The following is a 19,989-nucleotide window of genomic DNA, read 5'->3' as shown; positions in this document are numbered from 1 at the left end:
AGGAGCTCGGAGCGGGTGTAGTTTTTGTTTTGGATTGAGGGCGCTAGTCAAGATGGCCGCTTCCACGACCAAGTCATGAAAACTTTAGTTCTGCTTTTAACTTCAGAGTTCAGGTAAGAATAAGAATGTATTTTCACGAGTTATGGCATTAAACTTGGCACTGGCATATCTGGTTTAGGCTTAGGCTTCCTCCATGATCACACAAATCAGGGTGAGTTTTGAGTTTGAACATTGTTGACATTGGAATTGACGTGATGGAACTGTTTTGGACATTTTGACATAGTTGAGGCTAACGACAGCAGGAAAATTGTCAGTTGCAGTTGTGTCACTCGATCAACCAAACCTTGAATAGGCTTGAGGTAATTTTAGGACAAGTAATTTGAGTGCAGGCCTAAAATGAACGAAGTGGCTATCGTTAGGGCAGTCGTAACGCATTTCTCATTTTCTATCGTTACGGCACTGAACTGCGCAAGTGCAATGACATAGCTGATCATCACGACTGTTTATATATTTTAAAATTACTCAGATTGACAGTAAAGGCGGGGGTATTCAGATGTCAGATAACTCGATTGTTCAAATCCACTCGAGACAACTCGACCGGTGAGACAACTGGATCGATGGGACAACAACTTGACTGTTTACCTAGTCATCCATTAAGACAACTCGACTGTTCATGGTGTGAACGCGACAGAGTTTTGGACATTTAATACAGATTGCAGATCGTGTGTTTGGGCAAATTTGCGTGCGTCACATTATGTTGCAACTGGACTCACCATGTATGGCGCGCTAGGGACGCGGTAAAGCAACATGCACAGGACTGGTGTACAACATGTCGGCTGCCCCAACCAGCACAACTGTGATGCAGCATGCACAATGGCGCGGCACACAGTCCACAGTGCACAGGCATCTCAGTAGGGGTGTGCATTTGCGGGTATTTTTAGAACCGGGTACCCGTTTTTCAATAACATCGGGTACCCGGGTACCCGGAAAAGAGATCGCCTAATAACAAATGGCATTGCACGCGACCCGGTGGATCATGTACCCGAAACACGGTTCTTTTTGGTACATAGGAAGCAAGCAAAACATTGTTCTAAACGTCGGAGTTAATCTCTCCTACCTTTTTATCAAACGAAATTGAATTGTTACCTTCAGTTTACAGTTTACAAATTTTTTGTGGGTGTATGAAACAGAAAAACAAATCTTCACGGGGAACGAAAAGAGAACAGAGCTGCAAACCACCTACATGATACACGCACCTGCAAACGCTCAAAGGAAATGTCCCGGATGCTGCTTGACCACGTACACGCGGAACGCATGTGGCGTGCACAAATGGTGAGCGCTGGTCGTGTCACGTGCGGACCAGATCAGTGCTATGTACGACACCATAAAAATACCACCGTAACTCGAACAATGCCCCCACCATTACATCCACTTATTTTGAAGAGTCAAATTAAAAAAAAAACCCGAAATGCTTCAAACGGCGTTAAAAGTATCGGAAGTCTATATAGGGTTACGAGTCATCCCAAGTTCATTTCTTTTCTGACAAGGACCAACACGTTGCATAATTATAAATCAACGTAGCTGCAACTGTGTAATCCTGGCTTTCAAGACGCTGAAACTAACCTGATTGCAACGCGGGCCCAATTGTAGTGCCCTTCAGGCAGTCCAATCGCTGACACTACAGCGGCCATGTGACCGTAAAAAGAAAGGTCATGTGACCACACATAGGGAAGCCCAAGTGAAAAAAATAGCAGCGCTTCACGTTGTTAAATGACTAACGATACGAAAGTTTTGCCACACGAAGGTACCTACCACGATGAAGTGGTTTAGTTTAATAAATATTTTTTTTCAGGATAACTCCATTACCCTGAGGATCAGTTGTCGAGATTTTAATGTACAAGTACTTCGACAAGTGACATTTGATTGGCCGACTGTATTATGACTTGCACATGTCAACATTTCCTTTTTTTCCGAGTGAAAAAATACTTAGATTTGAAATGCTTTAGTACATGTTCATACAGAAAACATCATTCCTGCTCTTTTGGTCAATTCCTCATCCACAGTTCCGCTGAATCACTGAGGAAATTCAAGTTGCTTTATTTTAAAATAATTTTGAAACGGAATATTTCTTGGTATAAAACTTAACTAAACTGGTTCTCTGACTCTTTGGGTTTGTAGCGCACATTTAGTGCTTTGATTATAAAAAGAGGCCGATCAACCGCACAATTTGTGCGTGATCACTACTTACCGCACGCCGTTCGGAGTCCCAGTACCGCTGGAATATAACACAATCCGCTCTCGCTTCGTCGTCAATCCCGACATAAAGTAATTTTCATTCATATTGTTTTATTTGACAAAAATACTCTTAATTCAAAGAGTAAGCACTACTTATTCCGCACAAAAGTCATTTAAGCCGACAGGGTTTGATAGTTACAAATACAGTCATGCAAGTGTACATCAACAGCGCTACCCCCTCATAAGACAAAACTCCTTCGGTCTCTTGTTCATATAGGTTTGGTACAGTCAGTTTCCGAGTTCCGGATCGCCAAAATTATTCACTACGACTGCAGCTAAAAATCCTCAAATTCGATTGAAATATGGTCAGAAGTCAACTTTGTGTTTTGGATATACTTCAATTTTTTTTTCAAAATCTAAGCTTTTATATTTGGACTCACAGGATCGATCGACGAAAGTGACGATGACACCTTTCCTAGTTCTGGATCGGTTCAGGATCGAGACAAAAACGTCTTCACAAATAAAAAGTAACCATACGAAAAATCCATTTTCAGCCAAAACCATTGTAAAAAGTTGCTTTTCTAATAGAGAATCTTTTAATTTTGAGAAAATTAGATGAAAAATAAGAATTCCAATGAATTAAAAAGGTAGAAATTGCGTAAGGTTTGACTCGACTTTTCAACTGTACAGTGAGCTATCAACGTTACCCTCCCCGCGCTGCACAGTTGACGAACCCATTACGTCACGTACATTTCTGCTGCGCCCGTGTAGTTGAGTTCGCAACGACTTTGCGTGGTAACACCGCGCGATCCGAGAGTAGGGGAAAAGCTTGCAGTTTTCGGTAAATTACAAAAACGGAAACTCTAAAAAAGTCATTTTGATTAAGCAGACATCAGATGCAAAGGTTTATATGACTATTCAATTTAAAGAAATATTTAAAATCACACGTAGCGAGTGACCTATCGCCCGTGAATTTTAGTGGTTTTTTTTCGCTCTTGTGAACTAGGAAATTCCGGAACTAGGAAAACGACTTGCGGTACAATGGGCGGAGTGGGTAACAAAATTAGCTGTCGATCTCAGAATTCAAGTTTCATGTATGACCGCGGGACCGGGTTTTCATCGGCACGGTGGTTTTTCATGAAGTCTGTTCTTCAGTAAGAAATTTCACAGACATTTTATGCATGAATGTTTGTTCCTAATTTATTTACTTTACTTTTTTACGGGTACCCGGCCCGGAAAAATGGAACCGGGTTTTGAAATCGACGGGCGGGTACCCGGGTACCCGGGTACCCGGCACAGGCCTACATCTCAGCCCCACCAATGATCAGTTGTTAGTCTACCAGTGTGGGAGATGGTAAATCTGTCTCAGTCTTTTCTTTTTGTTTTAATTTGGAGAAAAGGTGCATGGTGATGTGACTGTGGAACGCAAGCACACTCACTACAAGTCAAATATCTCAATCGATGATTGTCTCAACGGTCGAATGTCTGTCCATTTGAGGCACAGATGGTTCAGTTGTCTAAACAGTTGAGTTGTTCCAAGTCAAGTTGGCAAATGGTCAAGTTATCTGAGCCTGGGTATTCAACCACGTAAGAACAGTGAGAAATTCGACCAGATGTGTAGTGTTTGTATAAAGCTGATTGACTTCTCCTCTGGTCAAAAATACCCCCAGTTACCCAACTCTTCACTTTTTGGGGACAAAAAAAAAGGGATGATTGCTGGGAATCAAACCTAGCTAGTTGGAGTGTTTCATGTGGTCTCACACAAGACCACAGACCGTACTCGTATCTAGTGATAATTTAATAACCTCTGTAGGTGTACTCATACATATATACACATCAAAGAGGGCACAGTGTACCGGTACGTATAGCAGGCTAAATGATTTTTGCCGGCACAAGCTTAATATAATAATTTATAATTTATTCATTTATAAAATGCAAATATCATAAAGATATGCTCAAATGCGCTGTACAATAAAGACATTAAGTGTGGAACAATGAATACATTTAAACATGGCTGAGCCGATGGCATACAAGGGCACCTTGGGTAGCCGCCAAACGACCCACATTCACCAACATCAGTAAAGGGGAGACAGTAAGAAGCAGTTACAGCTTTAGAGGTGGGAGGAAAACCCCAGAGGAACATTCTGGGTAAAACCCGCGGAGTCAGGTAGAGACTGAAAACCCAATCCACAAGTGGACCGGGCCGGGAATCAAACCCGGGACCACAGAGGTGGAAGGCGAGGAAAGAACTACCTTACCAACCTGACTCCCTAATATGAAATGACATAAAAGTTGGACATATTCAAGTCTTCTCTCCTTAACTACCTGTCTAAGGATATATACTGCCATACTGTCACAGTTAGCCTAATGCCAGACCAGCATAGTTCCCACCAAAGCATTGCCACAAACTGTGTTCTCTTTGAACTACTGTCTATTGATGCTCGCAAAGTTGTGAACTCAAAATTTTGAAAATGCCCCAAAATTGCATGTAAAAGTACAGAGCTGCTCCCATATCATGACTGCGCCTGTCCTCTGTGGTCCAGTCTTGATCAGGGGTGATAGGGATGCTGATGTTACAATATCCACAGAAGGAGGAGGTGTTCCGGAAACGGGCTGTATAGACATCACCTACTATCCCTTTCAGTTGGCGGTGATTTATAAGCCATCAGAAAGTGAAACGGTCAAATTTTAGAAATGAAAATTATGAAGCATTTGCTTAGAAAACACAATTTTTAGAGCAGTCTCATGCTCCTTCTCTTTGTGCACAGGGTGTCATGTGATGTCTATGTATGAAACTCTTTGCAGGTGTTACTTAATGAATATTCAGTTTGTGAAAATTGTATGCTGTGTGTGGGCAGTTAGGCATCTTGCTTGGGTGGCCCGGGAGGGCGCATGCTTATCCCACTGGACAAAAATGACAAATTACAAAGGGGGATGAAGGAAAAGGGACAAAATTAGAGAAACAGAAAAAACCGAGACAAAGGGGTTAGAAATTAGCAAGTTGCTTCGAAACACCTCAGAATTGGCGTCTAAATGCACAATGAATGGTCCGTCTATTTACTCTCCTGACCACTCTGCCCCCTGGACAAAGTCCTGGTGACGCCCATGACACTGTGTGCTTATTATTATTATTATTATGAATGATTTATTTATTTAACTGTATTCCTCGCCGCCAGGGGCAGAATTGTGAATACAATTTACATGTACATTAAAACAAATAAATGTACAATAATATGTACAATTACAAAAAGAAAAGCTTATGTCATGCTCATATCTTTTAAAATACAATGTAATTGCTTTTCTGCAGGTGAAATAATCTTCTCCAAGGAATTTACCTGACAAGCGCTTCCTCTGTGGCAAAATGGCAGATGACAGAGAGATCCTACGAGAGGTGTGGGAGGGACGCATTCCCGTCTGCTTCACCCTGGCCAGTGACGAGGTCACATCCGAGCAACCGGACCTATTCTTTGTGAGTTTGTGCTGAGCTTTGTTGATGAGAGTTGATTACAGGATGACCAATCTCAGTTGGCACCAGAAGCGGTATGGTGTCTGGCTATAGAAATGTGTTTGAGAGTGCTTGGGCACAACTAGCCTCCAGTGGTTAAGGAAGAATACTGATTATTGAACATTCATTCCATTTTATGGAACGGCAAAAATCTGACTTCTGTTTTTTTTTGTTTTTTTACCAAATACCAAACAAATCATACAGGGTCTTGACTAAAGTGCTTACATGTACGTATTAATTATAAAGATGAACAAAGAACTGGATCCCAGTGGGACTTGAACCTGTGACCTTTAAACCTTCCGGAGGTCACAGGTTCAAAGCTCGCTCCAGTCAATTCCTTTTTTAATCCATATAATTATTTACTTTTACATTTTTTCTGTTTCAACTCCCTTATAGCATTTATTTTCACCTTAGTTATTTTTCTGAAAGCCAGGACTTCAAGATGGCAAGTAACTTTTGCCATCAAATGTGCAACTAACTTTGTTTGACACTCTCTATTTTTTAGCTGCTCATATCCAGGCAAACCTACATCACACTGGTTACCGATAAGGTACAGAAACATTTCAAGAAATTCACAGATGTGACAGAGGAGGACGAAATGTGGTTCGACTATGAAGGGCAGCCACTGAAGTGGTAAGAATTGCCGTTAGTTAACGTGAAAGTTACGAATGTCGTGAATGTTGCAAACTGTATGATACCCTTGTAAGAAACTCTTACGACAAATTAAAAAGTGCAGTACATATTTTTAAAAATTTATGCTGATGCTGCATCCGAATCAGTTGTCTAGAGCTAGGTCTAGGTCTTCCCTCCGTTGAAAATGTGTGGAGACGCATAGACAATAGACCTAGCCGTAGCTCTGGAAGCCCGTTTCGGACACGGCCTGATTTTGTTTTAATGCAGCCGACGTAATAGGTGGACAAAAACAACAGCCATGTTGATGTGTAAACTTCGTCGAAGTTATTACTGATTCTCCATTCTCAACAATACTGTATCTCTTAAAAGACTGCCAGCTTTGATAAGTATTTAATATTTTACCAGTGTCTCTCCTGTTGTGTCATCCGTCTTCAGGCACTACCCGGTAGGAGTTCTCTTTGACCTGTATGCGCACGGGATCGTCCTTCCATGGAACATCACGGTACATTTCAAAGTGAGTATACATGTCCCTCGCTAAAGGAGCTCTGTTTGGTTCGGGGTTCTCTTTGGTTTAATAAATTTATCACTTTTTAGTATTTCTGGCAATTAAACCAAGGATTCTGCAAAAGAAGCTCTATGTAGCACACTTTGGTTGTGAAACCGACGATTCCTCCAAAGTACCTTAGGCACTGTAGCTTGCAAGCATGTAGCCTGAGAACTTTCCAGAAAGCGACACATCAGTGGACTTCGTAGAAATGCCAAAGTAAGTAGCTGTTTCTCGTGAAAAGTGCATAATTACATCACAGTTACATTTCGGCCTACGGGGGGCTGGTAAAACTTTTTCTGGCTGTCAGAACAAAAGCAAAAGAATCATTCAGTTATAAAGTGGTAAAAAATCTCACTCCACTATCATAACACTTAACAACAGAAACAAGCACTGATAGTTGTGAAGAATGCAATCTCTTTCAAAAGTACAGGTAATGGGGAACATGTAAATGTACATTTTGAGGTTAAATCTGACATCAAGCTAGGCTGATGTTTCTGCAAACTTTGGCTGCCCACACAAATGGTAGACATTGTGAGAAGGGTCTTTCGGCCTTACCCACTCAGTCTTTGTAAAGTCTGCATCAAAGCTGATGTGATTCATTGGTCGGTGTGTGCAGTGACAATTTGTCCTTCCTTGAGATCGCCAATTAGCACAGACACAAGATGCACTCCTGTTTGTGTCGAGAAATGTAACTCTTTCATTTGACCGCACATCACTTGTCATCCCCGCCAACTGACCAGTCGCCAAGTGATTGATCCCTTACCTGATTGGACAATGCTCCATGAAATCAACTTTGCTTCCCTTTTCTGAAGCAGTCTTTCAAAACTGTGGATTAGAAAGACAAAGCAATTGGCTGATGGTGGAATTATCAACAAATTATGCGTCATCCGTAAGATCCACCGATAGCGCAAAGGTCAAGCGATCGCGAATACCGACCGACTGCACCCGACACAAGCATTGCTCAGTGTAGTGCACCAGATTCAACAGTGTTCTGATACTCCCCTGTGCAACATGAGCCCACCCACCTTGATAATTTGTCAACAGAATTTCCCCGAGGAAGACATCCTGCACTGTAGGAGCAAAGACGTGATAGAGGCCCATTACATGTCCTGCCTTAAGGAGGCTGACGTTCTGAAGCACAAGAGCCACGTCATCAGCAATATGCAGAAGAAGGATCACAAGCAGCTGTGGACAGGTCTCCAGAATGGTCAGTTCTTTATATTTTCCTCCTTTAACTACCCACAAGCCAGGAATAAGTCAACGCCGATTCTTGAGTTTGGGAATTTTCAGTCGACTTAGTGTCAAATCAAACACAGTCGTGAATGCTTTCCTGAAGAGGCATGAGGGGAAAGTACTTGAACCCACTGAGAGTTAGGGTTAACCCTCCTATGCTGAAGTCACTCTTTGGGTCACTTGGTAAACACCTCAAAGAAGCCCAGCTGTGTTGTGTTGTGCACTGCACCAACATGCAAGAGAGTGACCTTGGGCACTTGTGCATATTTGTGCTGTAAAACCAAAGGAGTTAATCCAGGAAAAAAATTGAAACTGAATGTACTCGGGGATGGTTTACATCCTCAGATAAATTTGACCAGTTCTGGGCCACCAACCGTCGGCTGATGGAGAGGATATCAGATGAACCATTCAAGTTTGTTCCCTTCAAGATTTACCAGGTAAGAACAAATGCTGTAATTACCTTGGTCAGTGTGTGTGTGTGTGTGGGGGGATGTTACTGTCAGGGTAGAGGATGATAACAGTGATTGGAAACGAGGTTTGATTAGTGTTCTATGAAAAACTGGCCAAGCTGGGATGCCAGTGCAGCATTTTCAGGATTATTTATTCAGAGTCATGTTTTCGAGACTGCGACCAGAAACGTGTTTCTGCTATGGTTGGGCATTCATGCAACCAAAGTTTTGCCTGTTTGATATCATTGTGCTGACTAAGCAAAAAACCGAAGGTTAGACTTGGTTCCTCGCCAGTTCAACATGGCTAAAAATAAGCTGACAATTTTTTCTTGGTCCCCACAACAATTGGATTATGTATCCCTAAATTTATTTTTTACAGGTAGCAAACTAAAATGGGTTCTTTCTTCTAAAATATGAAACTGGAGAGAAGCAGTTGTTAGAAACTTTCCAAATGTTGATTGAAAGTGACGTTTGTCGTCTATGTCATCTGCAGCCTTCAGGCCATGTCCTTTTTATCTCACTTGGATGGCATAACGTTTCTGTTTCTGCACTTTTGTGGGCTACCTTTAACTCGTTCCCAGTTATCGCTTTGATGTCACAAACCTATTTCTGGTTTGGAATGCGAAAACACGCCCCCTTTTGTTCAGCCATCTGCAGGTGTGTTCTGGACCTGCATGCTAGTAATGATAGCCTCACTCATCCAACCGTTTCTCTTCACCAAATGGTATGACTACAATGGTAAGAAGCACTCGTGACTTTTTTTTTTTTGGGAAATCTCACAGCCCCACACCATGTACATTCAGAAACTGTTCCGGCCAGTGACGGAGCAAGGGGAGCCGTTGCTGCTGAAACACCTACTGGAGGAGGCGGAGCCAGACAGCTGCAGAAGCTCAGGTAGTCTTGCCCCAAGACTGGTTTTACTGTTTTGGCCCGTGCACCGTGCAGGCGACATGCGCTGGCGAGCACAGCCGAATAGCACTAACAGTAGAGGGCACTATTTTCACAAGAGACGACCTGCCAGAAAAGCAGTCTTGTTGAATTTGGCCGGCTTACCCGAAAAATAAGAGTTAAATTTGTAGAGTTTGATCACCCTTGTTGCCTCAAAGGAACGTAATGGACTAATGACAAGTGATGGACTGTACCATTAACTGCCCAGGAGGCTCAATTTATGCTTGAGTGAAATCAAAGGGCTTGTGAAGTAGCTGCAAACAATTTATGAGCAATTTGGAAAGTTAAGCTAGCATACAACATTACTTCTGTTCTTCAAGGATTCTCAGGATTTCAGTATGGTCACATAATGTTTCCAAAAAAGGCAGTAGAGTTTTCTTATTTGTCAACATTATTTGCAGATGGAGCGAAACAGAAAGTCTTAATTCAAGGCATCGAATCTCCACTAGACACACCAGTTCAGTGGTTGAGCGAACACCTAAGCCATCCCGATAACTTCTTACACATCTGCTTAGTGCCAGCAACTGCGGATAATCATGAAATATAACAAATGCACTTGAGGCCCTTCTGTTGGCAACAACTCTGATGTGACTGTGATGCCATCAAGTAAAAAGACTTGTTTGTCGACCAAGGTCAATTTGTGGAATTTCATTCCTTTATAAAGTATACAGTGTCGACTTCATTCCCAACTTCGGTTTAACAGTAGTGAAGTCAAAACATTGAAAAGATTTGATTTTGGCAATTTTATTCTGAGACATTTCTTTGACAAAATTTGACAAACAACTGATTTTGCTTGATCGCATTGTGTTTGTGTTCTTGCTTGCAATACATAAATGCCACACACCTATTGTCTTGACTGAGGTGGAATCTCTCTGAAGACTTCTCTTTGTAGAATCTTTCATTATTCAACCTTGTTCCCATGATGCGAGCGTCTATCTTCACAAGCACCTGGCTGTGTAGAGTAAAAAACAATATTGAGTGGCAGTTCAGAATACGTGTAAAACTAACTCTTACTATAAATACATACTGTAGGTCCTGCACACTACATGTTCTGGTGTTAACTCTTGGCCGTACTGCTAATGTATGTAGGCACTGCTAAAGATCGAGATGCCTCCGTCACCTGGAAGCCTCATTTTTGCCAGATATACTTGGAACTTGTGCTTTAAATTTGAGCAAAGGGCGGAAGGATTTATTCTGCGAACAAACATTCACAATTAACAAATGACATTAGGCCTTCCATCCTAATTTAAGTGTCGAAGAAAGATGGATATTTCAATGGCAAAAAAGGGGGTCAAGATTACACAAGGCACTGGGAACAAGGTTGGTCATTACATTATATTATGCAGCAAACCTTCATTTAAAATTTTGTTTGCATTTTACATGTGGAAGAGGAAAAGGAAAGGTTTAACCATCGAACAACGCACTTCTGTTCAAAACTTGGCAGTGATAACTTTAAGTGTCGTAAATGTATAAGCCGTTATTCCCTAGAAAAGTACAAAGAAAGGTCCTTCATAAGTTGAATTCAGAGAAGTTGGGCCTTGAATTGTATCTGAAATGTAGTTTTCAAAAATAAAGGCCTGTTTATTTAATTTTTATCACCTTTAACTTCATTCAGAGATGTTAACCACTTTGTGCCGGGGCATTTATCAATGTTGATGATGCTAGGGCAGGATTTTTATCATTTTTTTCTGTTTTCAAAATTCTTTAAAAATTCCTATCTTCATCTTCATTTACTGGTCACTTACAAACATGTGAAGGCATGTCTTGTGTCCACTCTATCCTGACAGACAAAATCTATTGACGCCTGAGTATTTCAGCCAGGCCTGCAGCCTTGTAAAAAGAGCCCAGATTTTGTGGTGGTACATAATATTCTTTTGTTCACGAACCTGGCTCAGTGCACTGCTGACCTCTTTTCAATAAGGGCCAGATTAGCATGCAGCGGTGCTGTGTGGCTCATTGCTGTGGTGGTGGAGTGCTTTTGTTCCCGGTGGTAATCCGCTCACTCTAAATGCCCCAAACCATGGTATACTGTTTCCAAACAAGGCAGGATTATCTCCACTTTTGAGAGTGAGAAAATGTCGGTAATGCCCAGCAGCCTGGTCTTTTGTTCCGAGTACGGTCTTTTGTTACAAGGCCCTGTTCCCTTTGTCCGAGTTCGGAGACCCCGGCCACGAATATAAAACATACGTGTCCGGATCCGGAGTCTCCGGCACGAAGTGGTTCAGGGTCTCTGATCCATAGCTGATTCTTTGTCCTCTGTAAATAGACCCAGCCCCTCCATAGGTTTTAATTTATTGTGATGCAGTGCAAGCGAATATTGTAAAATATATGTGTGTCCAAAAGGTGCATTAAATAAGAATATTGATCCAGTTTGAGGAACTAATAACAAAAGAGGGAATGCAAAATTACAGACTTCCGAGCGGTGTCTAAATTGTACTAGCTAAAATTCAAGATTACTTCTGAATTTGTCTTAATTTGTTCTTGTGTATACATGTAAATGATTTAAGTTTTTTCAAACTTTTTCAGGCATGAAAAATCCCTTTTTTCTGGTCTTGTGTCTGGAGGAAGCTTTATTTTAAAAGAAAAGGAGTTTCCAAGCTACTTAAGCTGGAAACTGGCCTGAGTAGTGCACACCAAGCAGGTATTCAGTACAGGTCATTTGCTTCAAATTTGTAATTTTGGTCTTTAAAAATAACTTCAAACCTTCCTGATTCACTAGTACATGTACATTGTATGAGAGACACACATGCATTACTTGCTGTACTTCGAGACACAATTGTATTTTGAATATTGTGGCATTCCCAACTCGTGTTGGTGTGTTTTTCAAGGATGTGGTTTAGTGACCAAGAGTAAAAAGCATGTTCCAACAGATGTGTTGGAATTTTTCATGTAACCTTTTATGGTCTTTCAAAGGGATGAGGCTACAGTTTGGACCCTTTTACACTCTTGTTGAAGGAAAAGAAATGATATAGGCCAAACATATTGCCTTTCATTATTTTTCAAAAAAGAAATTTAGGACTCGAGAAGGGGTGGGCATTCCACCTGTTTGTTGAATGAAGAGTACAGACATGGTTTAAGAAAAGAAATGTTTAAATAGCCGAGTTTTGAAGATAATTGTGTATGAGCCCTGAGCCAGGCCAAAAGAAGGTGCACTTTTCCTAGCAACGGAGGCCCCTTTGGTGGCAACTGCACCTTGCTGGTTCCCAAACGACCATGAAATGCACGTGTTACAGTTATGGTGGCTACCAGTGAAATGAACACCCCTGACCAACATGGCTCTTTCTAACCCATGTGGGAGTGCTGCTGTTCAAGATGGATAGGCACACATAGTTGAACCAGCAGTAGTCTGGCGCCTTCACCTTGCAAAGCTAAGCATATCAGTATTGGACAACGTGCTGCAGTGTCACTCATTTTATTGGGTGGATGGGGAATTTCATAATGCAAACTTGCCATTTGTTTGGAGTTTTTGTCCAGCTGTAAATTAGTCATTGCAGTATTAACTTTTATAGTTGGTCTTGTTTTCTTCAGAATAAATGGTAAACAATTTTTTCTTAATGGTAGCTTTAAACAGTAACATTCACTTTCAAATCACCCTCCTGTAATTACATGGTTTTAAGGTTTTCTTAATGTGTTGCATGTATTCAGGAAGTGCTCGTATTTCCATGCCGCGAATAATGCATGAATATCCTGTAAATATGTCAGAGCTCACTGAATTCTTCTGGAGTGGACTGAACGAAAGTCTCATGAATTAATTACTCCAGATCAATTGGTTACTGAAGTCCGAAGAAAACCATGGATCATCCATCGATATATAATCATTTTATTAATAATTCTTTGGAATTGCCAACTGTACAATAAACTACTGTCATTCATTTGCAACATAAGGCATAATTTTTTGGTTAACCATTACGCCCTCTTATAAAATGTCTCCATCATATAAAAGCTACATATACGCTTACAATATGTAAAATACAACCACTCTGTAAACATTGGACAGACTAAAATTATCAAATTGTGCTTAAGAAATGCAAGTCATAACTTACTACAGTGCATGTTGTGACTCATTGATGAACACACATGTATACGCGCATTTCAGTTCTGTCAGAAATATTAACCTGCATTTTGCTTTTTACAGAGAGATGTGCGTGGTTAACGAACAAATGTATATGTATAAGCTACGGGATTTTGGCCATAAGAGACTTGCAAGTTCTTCTTTGAAAGAAGGAATTATTCACACAGCCAAAATGCTGGAAAATCATTGTGTATCTGCATCATGACAGATTAAGAATGTTCACATTGCTCAATGAATAAAAGCAGCAACACCAAGCTGTGTTGTAATTGGTAAGGCAAGTTGCACTCTGCACCTGTATTCAGTTTTTTGATCATTGGGATCAAAGGTTGGTTTGCAAAGGTGACTGTCAACTTCTGCTGTGTGATGTAAAATACCTACCCATGTATTACACACACCAACCCCAAGTGCAGTGTAATCAAACTTATCTGTTATCAGCAAACCTAGGAAAGTAGCAGAACAGAACAGGAAAGATCTGGACTGAACAGGACAGGCCAAAAATTGGAAAAACAAATTGCAAGCACTACCAGAACATGTACAGACATAAATTCAATTTATAGCACGATTTCTTCCGGACTCGCCTGTTCGTAAGCGAATTACACAGTTAAAAATAGTAACTAAAATTAATATAAAAAGACCTGCACATGATTAAAAAAATTAAGAAAATGATAACTAAAATGAAACAAAGTATCATTAGTTGTATATAAATATTCTAACTAAAAAGAACATAGCAAAGAACCCACACAGTATAAATTAAAAACAAATACAAAATGAGCAAATTAAGATACTACTTGCCACACACAGCATTAGCTTCCTCCCTAGAAATATATGTACATGTGCTTGCATAGTGTGTTCCCCCCCCCTAACATGCAAATATAATGGTATTCAACACTACCAAATCTCAGCATTTTCTGAGGTGAATTTTTGTTAGTTAACTATGTCTGAAAATGGAATTCATAAAAAATGATGATGGTGTGGAAGTGATGCATGCAAACGGAAGTACAGATTCACATGTACACTTGTACACGTGCACGCTTACAATACAACATTAACGCTAGATCAACTGCTTGAAAACTGAAGAGACTGTAATGCAAACTGGAACAAAACACTACACCCAGAGACTTGGGTACAAGGCACGCCACTCATTATACCAACTGTGACATCACAAATCCCTGGCAGATACCAGTTTCTATGTACACGTACATGTACATTAACAACCCAACAGGCTTATACTGTATGACCCAAACTGCCCAGTATCCACCCACCTCCACAGCAGGTTTTGCTAGGTTTTGGCAGGTTTGGGACCATACCCAATGAATTTCTTGTTTACTTTTGTTGGACTTGGTATCAAAGGCCCCAGGGTGTGGATTTTGTGTGAGTCGGGACACACAGGGGTCACTGTGTGCAGTGCCCGGCTTGCTGTACCAATTGTTGGACTATGCTTGATTTTGTCAGGTTTGGTACTGTTCAGTGGAGGTCATCCTATACTGCATAGACCCATCCATACCATATCAGTCAAACACCAACGGGCTCATTCTGTTGGAGTTTATCAGGTTTGGCACAGTGACCTGCATGTACATGTATCTGTTGAACTTTGTTGGGTTCAGTATGCTCCCTAGTGCACGAGCACAGGGGTAGGGTTAAAGGTATTGCCTAGTTTCAATATGTTAGACAGCGATTAGCTGCAATATAATTTTCATTTCATTTGTCCCATTTCTAATCAACAATATCAATATTACATAGTAATGCCCGTTCGTTCACACAACTTACCATGGCTGTTACAACAAAGTGTTTACTCAGACAACAGGACCATTTAACGTGGATTGGATCTGCATTCTGCATCTGCTCTGTCTTTTGAGAATGTTCTTTTTGAAATTACCTACTTTGATCAATATGATCCATGTACATGTACGTCATATTTCAGAACATTCCTGGAACCGTCCCAGATCCTTCAAAATCCATTAAGAGGTTTCTGAAGATTCTGTAGGAATCGGAAAGGGTACAATCTGGCCACTGCTATTTGACATTGGACTTGATACAAATCAGAAGTGGGTGACCTGTGCAAAAGAATTTTTGAGGGCTACTAACTGGAAGAGGTTACTTGCAAAATGCTATTATGTAAATTATAAAATGAATTATACACATACAAAAATAATTTTAACGATTTAGTTGGCAGGGTTTAGTCAAAATTAAATGTGAATAATTTTTCAAACAGAAAAATATACAAATCTCCAAAAAGAAATCAATATAATTGCCACATTAGGTTGAATATAATTTGAAGGAGTTGAAACGCCAGTCTGCCATTAGGGTTGTAGCTTGAGTTTAGCATCCCACACTGTCGCCAATCCAACCAGTGAGCTGATGAGACCACATAATCCCTGGATGCCTGCCGGTATAGCAAGATACCCGAGACTTGACAGCGGAAGGAACAAGTCGGCAGCATTTTTCACTAGATCCAGCACAATTGGCTTATTGCTCTGCAGACAGAACGCCAGCACGTCCAACTGCCTGGCATTTTCATTGAACTGCAAGTTAGTTTCCACCCGAACTAGATCTCCGTTTGGCGAGTCACCGTGGCGATGTTCCCTCTGTTTCATGTAAACATCGATGGCGTTATTGACAACGTTCATGAGCTCATACAGGTCCCGGGAGAGATTCAAGATGAGCGTTGCCAGCCAAAATCGAGAGGAGAGGGTGGTCAGACGCTCGTTATTGGCCTTGACAATACCGATACGGTGAGCCCACAAAGCATGATCTATCAGGAGGTACAAGGCCTGATTCAGCTTTGACAGGGTAATGGTAACCTGGAGAAATGTGTCCTCCAAGTGAATTGTCTTCAGAGCACCAGTTAGCATGTCTAAACTTTTGCCGAGCCGCAACACTGAAAATAAGCAACAACTGATAGATTACCGATTGATCTACATGAGAGACAGAGCACTGTATAAGTTATCATTGATCACTACATGGGTCAACTTATTGGTGTGTTTCTGAAGGGCCTCTTGGCAAACTCATCGGAACAATCAAAGATGTGACTGAAGGCTAATGAGAATCAAAAATAACTTGTGAAAAAAATTTTAAAAGTGAGTGGAAAAAAGTTTTGTTTCTTTAATTACAAATTTTAGAAATGGCACGTATTTAGAATTGACAAAATTCAGAAATAACTCATCAAGAAAATTTTGAAAGATCTGCCATTTAGTGCAACCCTGGCAGGCTGGATGACCTAGCTAACATCCTTGTGTTCAGCCTTTCATCATACCTGGGTAATGCACCTATCACTAGATTGATTCACTCACATTTCCGACTGGTACTCAGCGTTCTCTCCAATGCTTTGATCTTCTGGATCAAGTCCTGGTCACCACTTCCCTGCTCCAGACACCACCCCAAGAACTTACTCCCATACTGGAAAGTCCTGAGGAACAATGCATCACCATTTGCATCATTTTTTGAGCACGAGCAAACTTAACAGAGAGTGCATGTGCATGTAAATGCCGGTCTTTTTGCACTGTGAAGTAATGCTCCATCTGAGCCAACTGCCACTTTCTCAACAACACAGATGGACGGAATTTTGTGAGTTTGATGTGAGATTTTGGTGGCATTCAAAAAAAATCTGTCCATTGACCCTTAACCCTAACTCCAGCACCTTCCAGCCTACTTTGGCTAAAAAAAAACCTGCTAGACACATCAGCCTGCATCATTTGTCAAAGTGGCTTTCCAGCCCAGTGTAACAAGATCCTACAGGTCAACTCTCCCCAAGGCCAAACAGCCTAGGAGTCTGGTTGCCAGCCACCACAAGATCCAACAGTGGCACTGTTCAATGAGACTAGCTCCCATTGTCTCAACATGGCCAGTTTGTTTGGCTGCTGTTGATTGCCCATTGCATAAAAGTGCATAATATTTTTCACCCCATGCACTGTGCTGCATCTGGCAGGGCTGGGCCAATGTTACATTTTGTGAAATTTGGTGTCACCCAGCAGACTTCATGGAGTGCCTGTAAAAATGTCATATCAAATTTCCAAAATTTAAGTTTAGGAATGATTACAATGTAGCTGTGTTCTATCTAAGTTACATGTTGTTATTTGGGTGGAATCTGAAGCCAAAAAAAATCAACTTTAGCAAAAATTGATGAAAATGGCTTAATGTCCCTGTTACATCCACAACCAGTTTCCCATCAAAAAAATCAGCCAGAACAATTTCAAAATGTCTTCGAAGCATTTCAGAACCAGACGAAGAGCCAAAAGCAACATTACAAGCAACAGAATTATACTTTGAACAACACCCTTTTACCTGTACAACTTGTCCCTTCCAGATGTCTGTGAACCGAGCTTAATGACTCTGTTGACAAATTCCTCAGACATTTTGCTGAAAACAAACTAGGCCTACCGGTTAGCAGAAACAGTGAACCTGAAAGACACCAAAAGACATTTCATGATAAATCCGTCTGATGCAAGCATTCATACACAGGCTTCCATGCTGGTCTGACACTGGACATGCTATGGACAGCTTTGGTTGGCAATGGTTGAATTGCTCTGTGAAGCAAAACTTTGAGCCTTGCAGCTACACATAATTATTTACTGCACTGATCCCTCGTGCAGGAGCTAGTGCGTAATGTCTATTGCAAGACTAGACTAGAGCCTGCCTGCACATCCACTGACATTAGTATTCTTACACCCCAACTAGGCCTATAGCATAAGTCTCAACAAGGCCTATCAGACTATAGTTGGGGCAGATCAGACTATAGTTGGGACACTCCCAACTGTAGTGCTGCAGTTGGGCTGGCCCAACTATTGTTGACTAATGTCTGTGGGAAATGTCTCAACATTATCCAAGTCAATATGTCTCACACTTGGCACATTTCATCTAAAATGTGGCACTTCATCTGTTCATCTAGCCCTATGACCGATGACATGACATTTGTTGACAATATGACTGGCACATGCTGGGCACATCATGCACACAGGACCTCTCTGCTGTATTTGGGCCGGCCCGTAGACATGCCTGTGCAACCAGGGCCCAACTGTAGCAGTCTAGTTGGAACGGGCCCAACTATAATTGGGACTGATGCTATAGCTGGGGCGTAACACTAACAGTATTACTTAGTACTTAACTTAATCTCTGGTTAGCACGGACTCTCACTCCCGATCCATCCTTAAGGATGGATCAGGAGTACGAGTGAGAGTCCGTGCCACACTAGTGGGGCTACTCTCTGGTTAACTCAACGCTTGTTCTGTAAAAAAACAGATACTATTCTAACAACGAAAGCATTAGTATCTGATTCATTCAAAATTGACTTACGTGAGGAATCGCTGATCAGAAACCTGACCACCTCGGTCAATCATTCTTTAACAACAGCTAGGGACCTACACACGAAACTACATGCAGTTCGGCCCCATGCAGCAGATACTGTACGGGTACCGGTACGGTACGGGTTGCCGTACCCGTACGTAGTACATGTACGTAATGAAATCAACAGATGGCGCCCTATTGAATGCAAAAGAAAGCATTTTGGGAGAAAAATCCCACAGGTCACTTGAAGTTAATGTATTTACTCACCTTACCCTCCTAAGCCTTCTAGTCTCTCAAGTAATTGTTGCGATATCCGCAAACCAAATGCTGTCATTGAGTACAACAATCATATGGGAGGAACTGATCTTTACATTGTGTGTACAATGCACTATCACAGATAGTGCAGTGGTGGAAAAGTATTGGGGGGGGGCTGTTCTTGACGTCGTGTTCTACATCATGCAAGTAAAGGGTATAATCACAGTACAAACTCAAACGCACATTTTCAAATATCTTGACTTCCAACTCTATTGATCCAAGGTCTGCTGTCAACAGGGAAGGGTGGTAGCATCACACATGTGCAAAAGAGCACCCCTTGTGTTTCTGAAGGTGTACAACATGCAGAAGTGTCACTGTAAAAAAGCGCAACAGCATTGTTGCAGCACAAAAAGGTGGAGGTAGCAAACCCGTACGATTTGCGAACAGTGTGATAAACTATCGTGTGTCATTGGATCCATGAGCGTTTTCAAGTGTCTGTCATATGTTAATTTTAGTTGACAAGAGTTCAAATTTAAGTTGAACCCCCACACACACCCCAAAGAGCTTACTACCTACACAGGGCGCTACGCTCCGCACATCCTGTTTACGTCACAGGATATGTACACACAGTCTTTACTTGTCTAGTCCTTATTATTATGCGCAACAAAAATTACAAAAGTTAGTACACTTTCCGCTACAATATAGCCGGGAAAACGTATCCTACTGAAGAAAATTACCCAGATTAGCGACACTCACTTCAAGTGAAAGGGGGGCTTGCAAAACAAAATTTTCCAGCATGTTTTCTGACGCAGGCAAAGAAACCAATACTCAT

General features: G+C 41.3%; 2 protein-coding genes across 2 annotated transcripts; one reads left to right on the top strand and one right to left on the bottom strand.

The window, feature by feature from the left end:
* The first annotated feature begins 7 nt into the window (after positions 1 to 7).
* Positions 8 to 13,900, top strand: atg5 (autophagy related 5). Its single transcript, XM_022245634.2, has 8 exons — positions 8 to 113; positions 5,543 to 5,704; positions 6,246 to 6,373; positions 6,809 to 6,887; positions 7,965 to 8,127; positions 8,499 to 8,590; positions 9,385 to 9,496; positions 9,952 to 13,900. The coding sequence occupies exons 2-8, from the start codon at positions 5,597 to 5,599 to the stop codon at positions 10,095 to 10,097; spliced, it is 828 nt and encodes a 275-aa protein (XP_022101326.2). The 5' UTR covers positions 8 to 113; positions 5,543 to 5,596; the 3' UTR covers positions 10,098 to 13,900.
* LOC110984980 (peroxisomal membrane protein 11B-like) lies at positions 13,321 to 19,054 on the bottom strand. Its single transcript, XM_022245653.2, has 4 exons — positions 18,912 to 19,054; positions 17,904 to 18,020; positions 16,913 to 17,028; positions 13,321 to 16,500 (listed from the first exon to the last, which is right to left on the bottom strand). Exons 2-4 carry the CDS (start codon positions 17,972 to 17,974, stop codon positions 15,923 to 15,925), a joined length of 765 nt encoding a protein of 254 aa, XP_022101345.1. The 5' UTR covers positions 17,975 to 18,020; positions 18,912 to 19,054; the 3' UTR covers positions 13,321 to 15,922.
* Between the last annotated feature and the right edge of the window lie 935 nt (positions 19,055 to 19,989).

The sequence above is a fragment of the Acanthaster planci genome, linkage group LG19 (assembly GCF_054643075.1).
Source record: "Acanthaster planci isolate LZ-2023a linkage group LG19, COTS_SCS, whole genome shotgun sequence".
NCBI lineage: Eukaryota > Metazoa > Echinodermata > Asteroidea > Valvatida > Acanthasteridae > Acanthaster > Acanthaster planci.
This window is presented reverse-complemented; position numbering and strand designations above follow the sequence as displayed.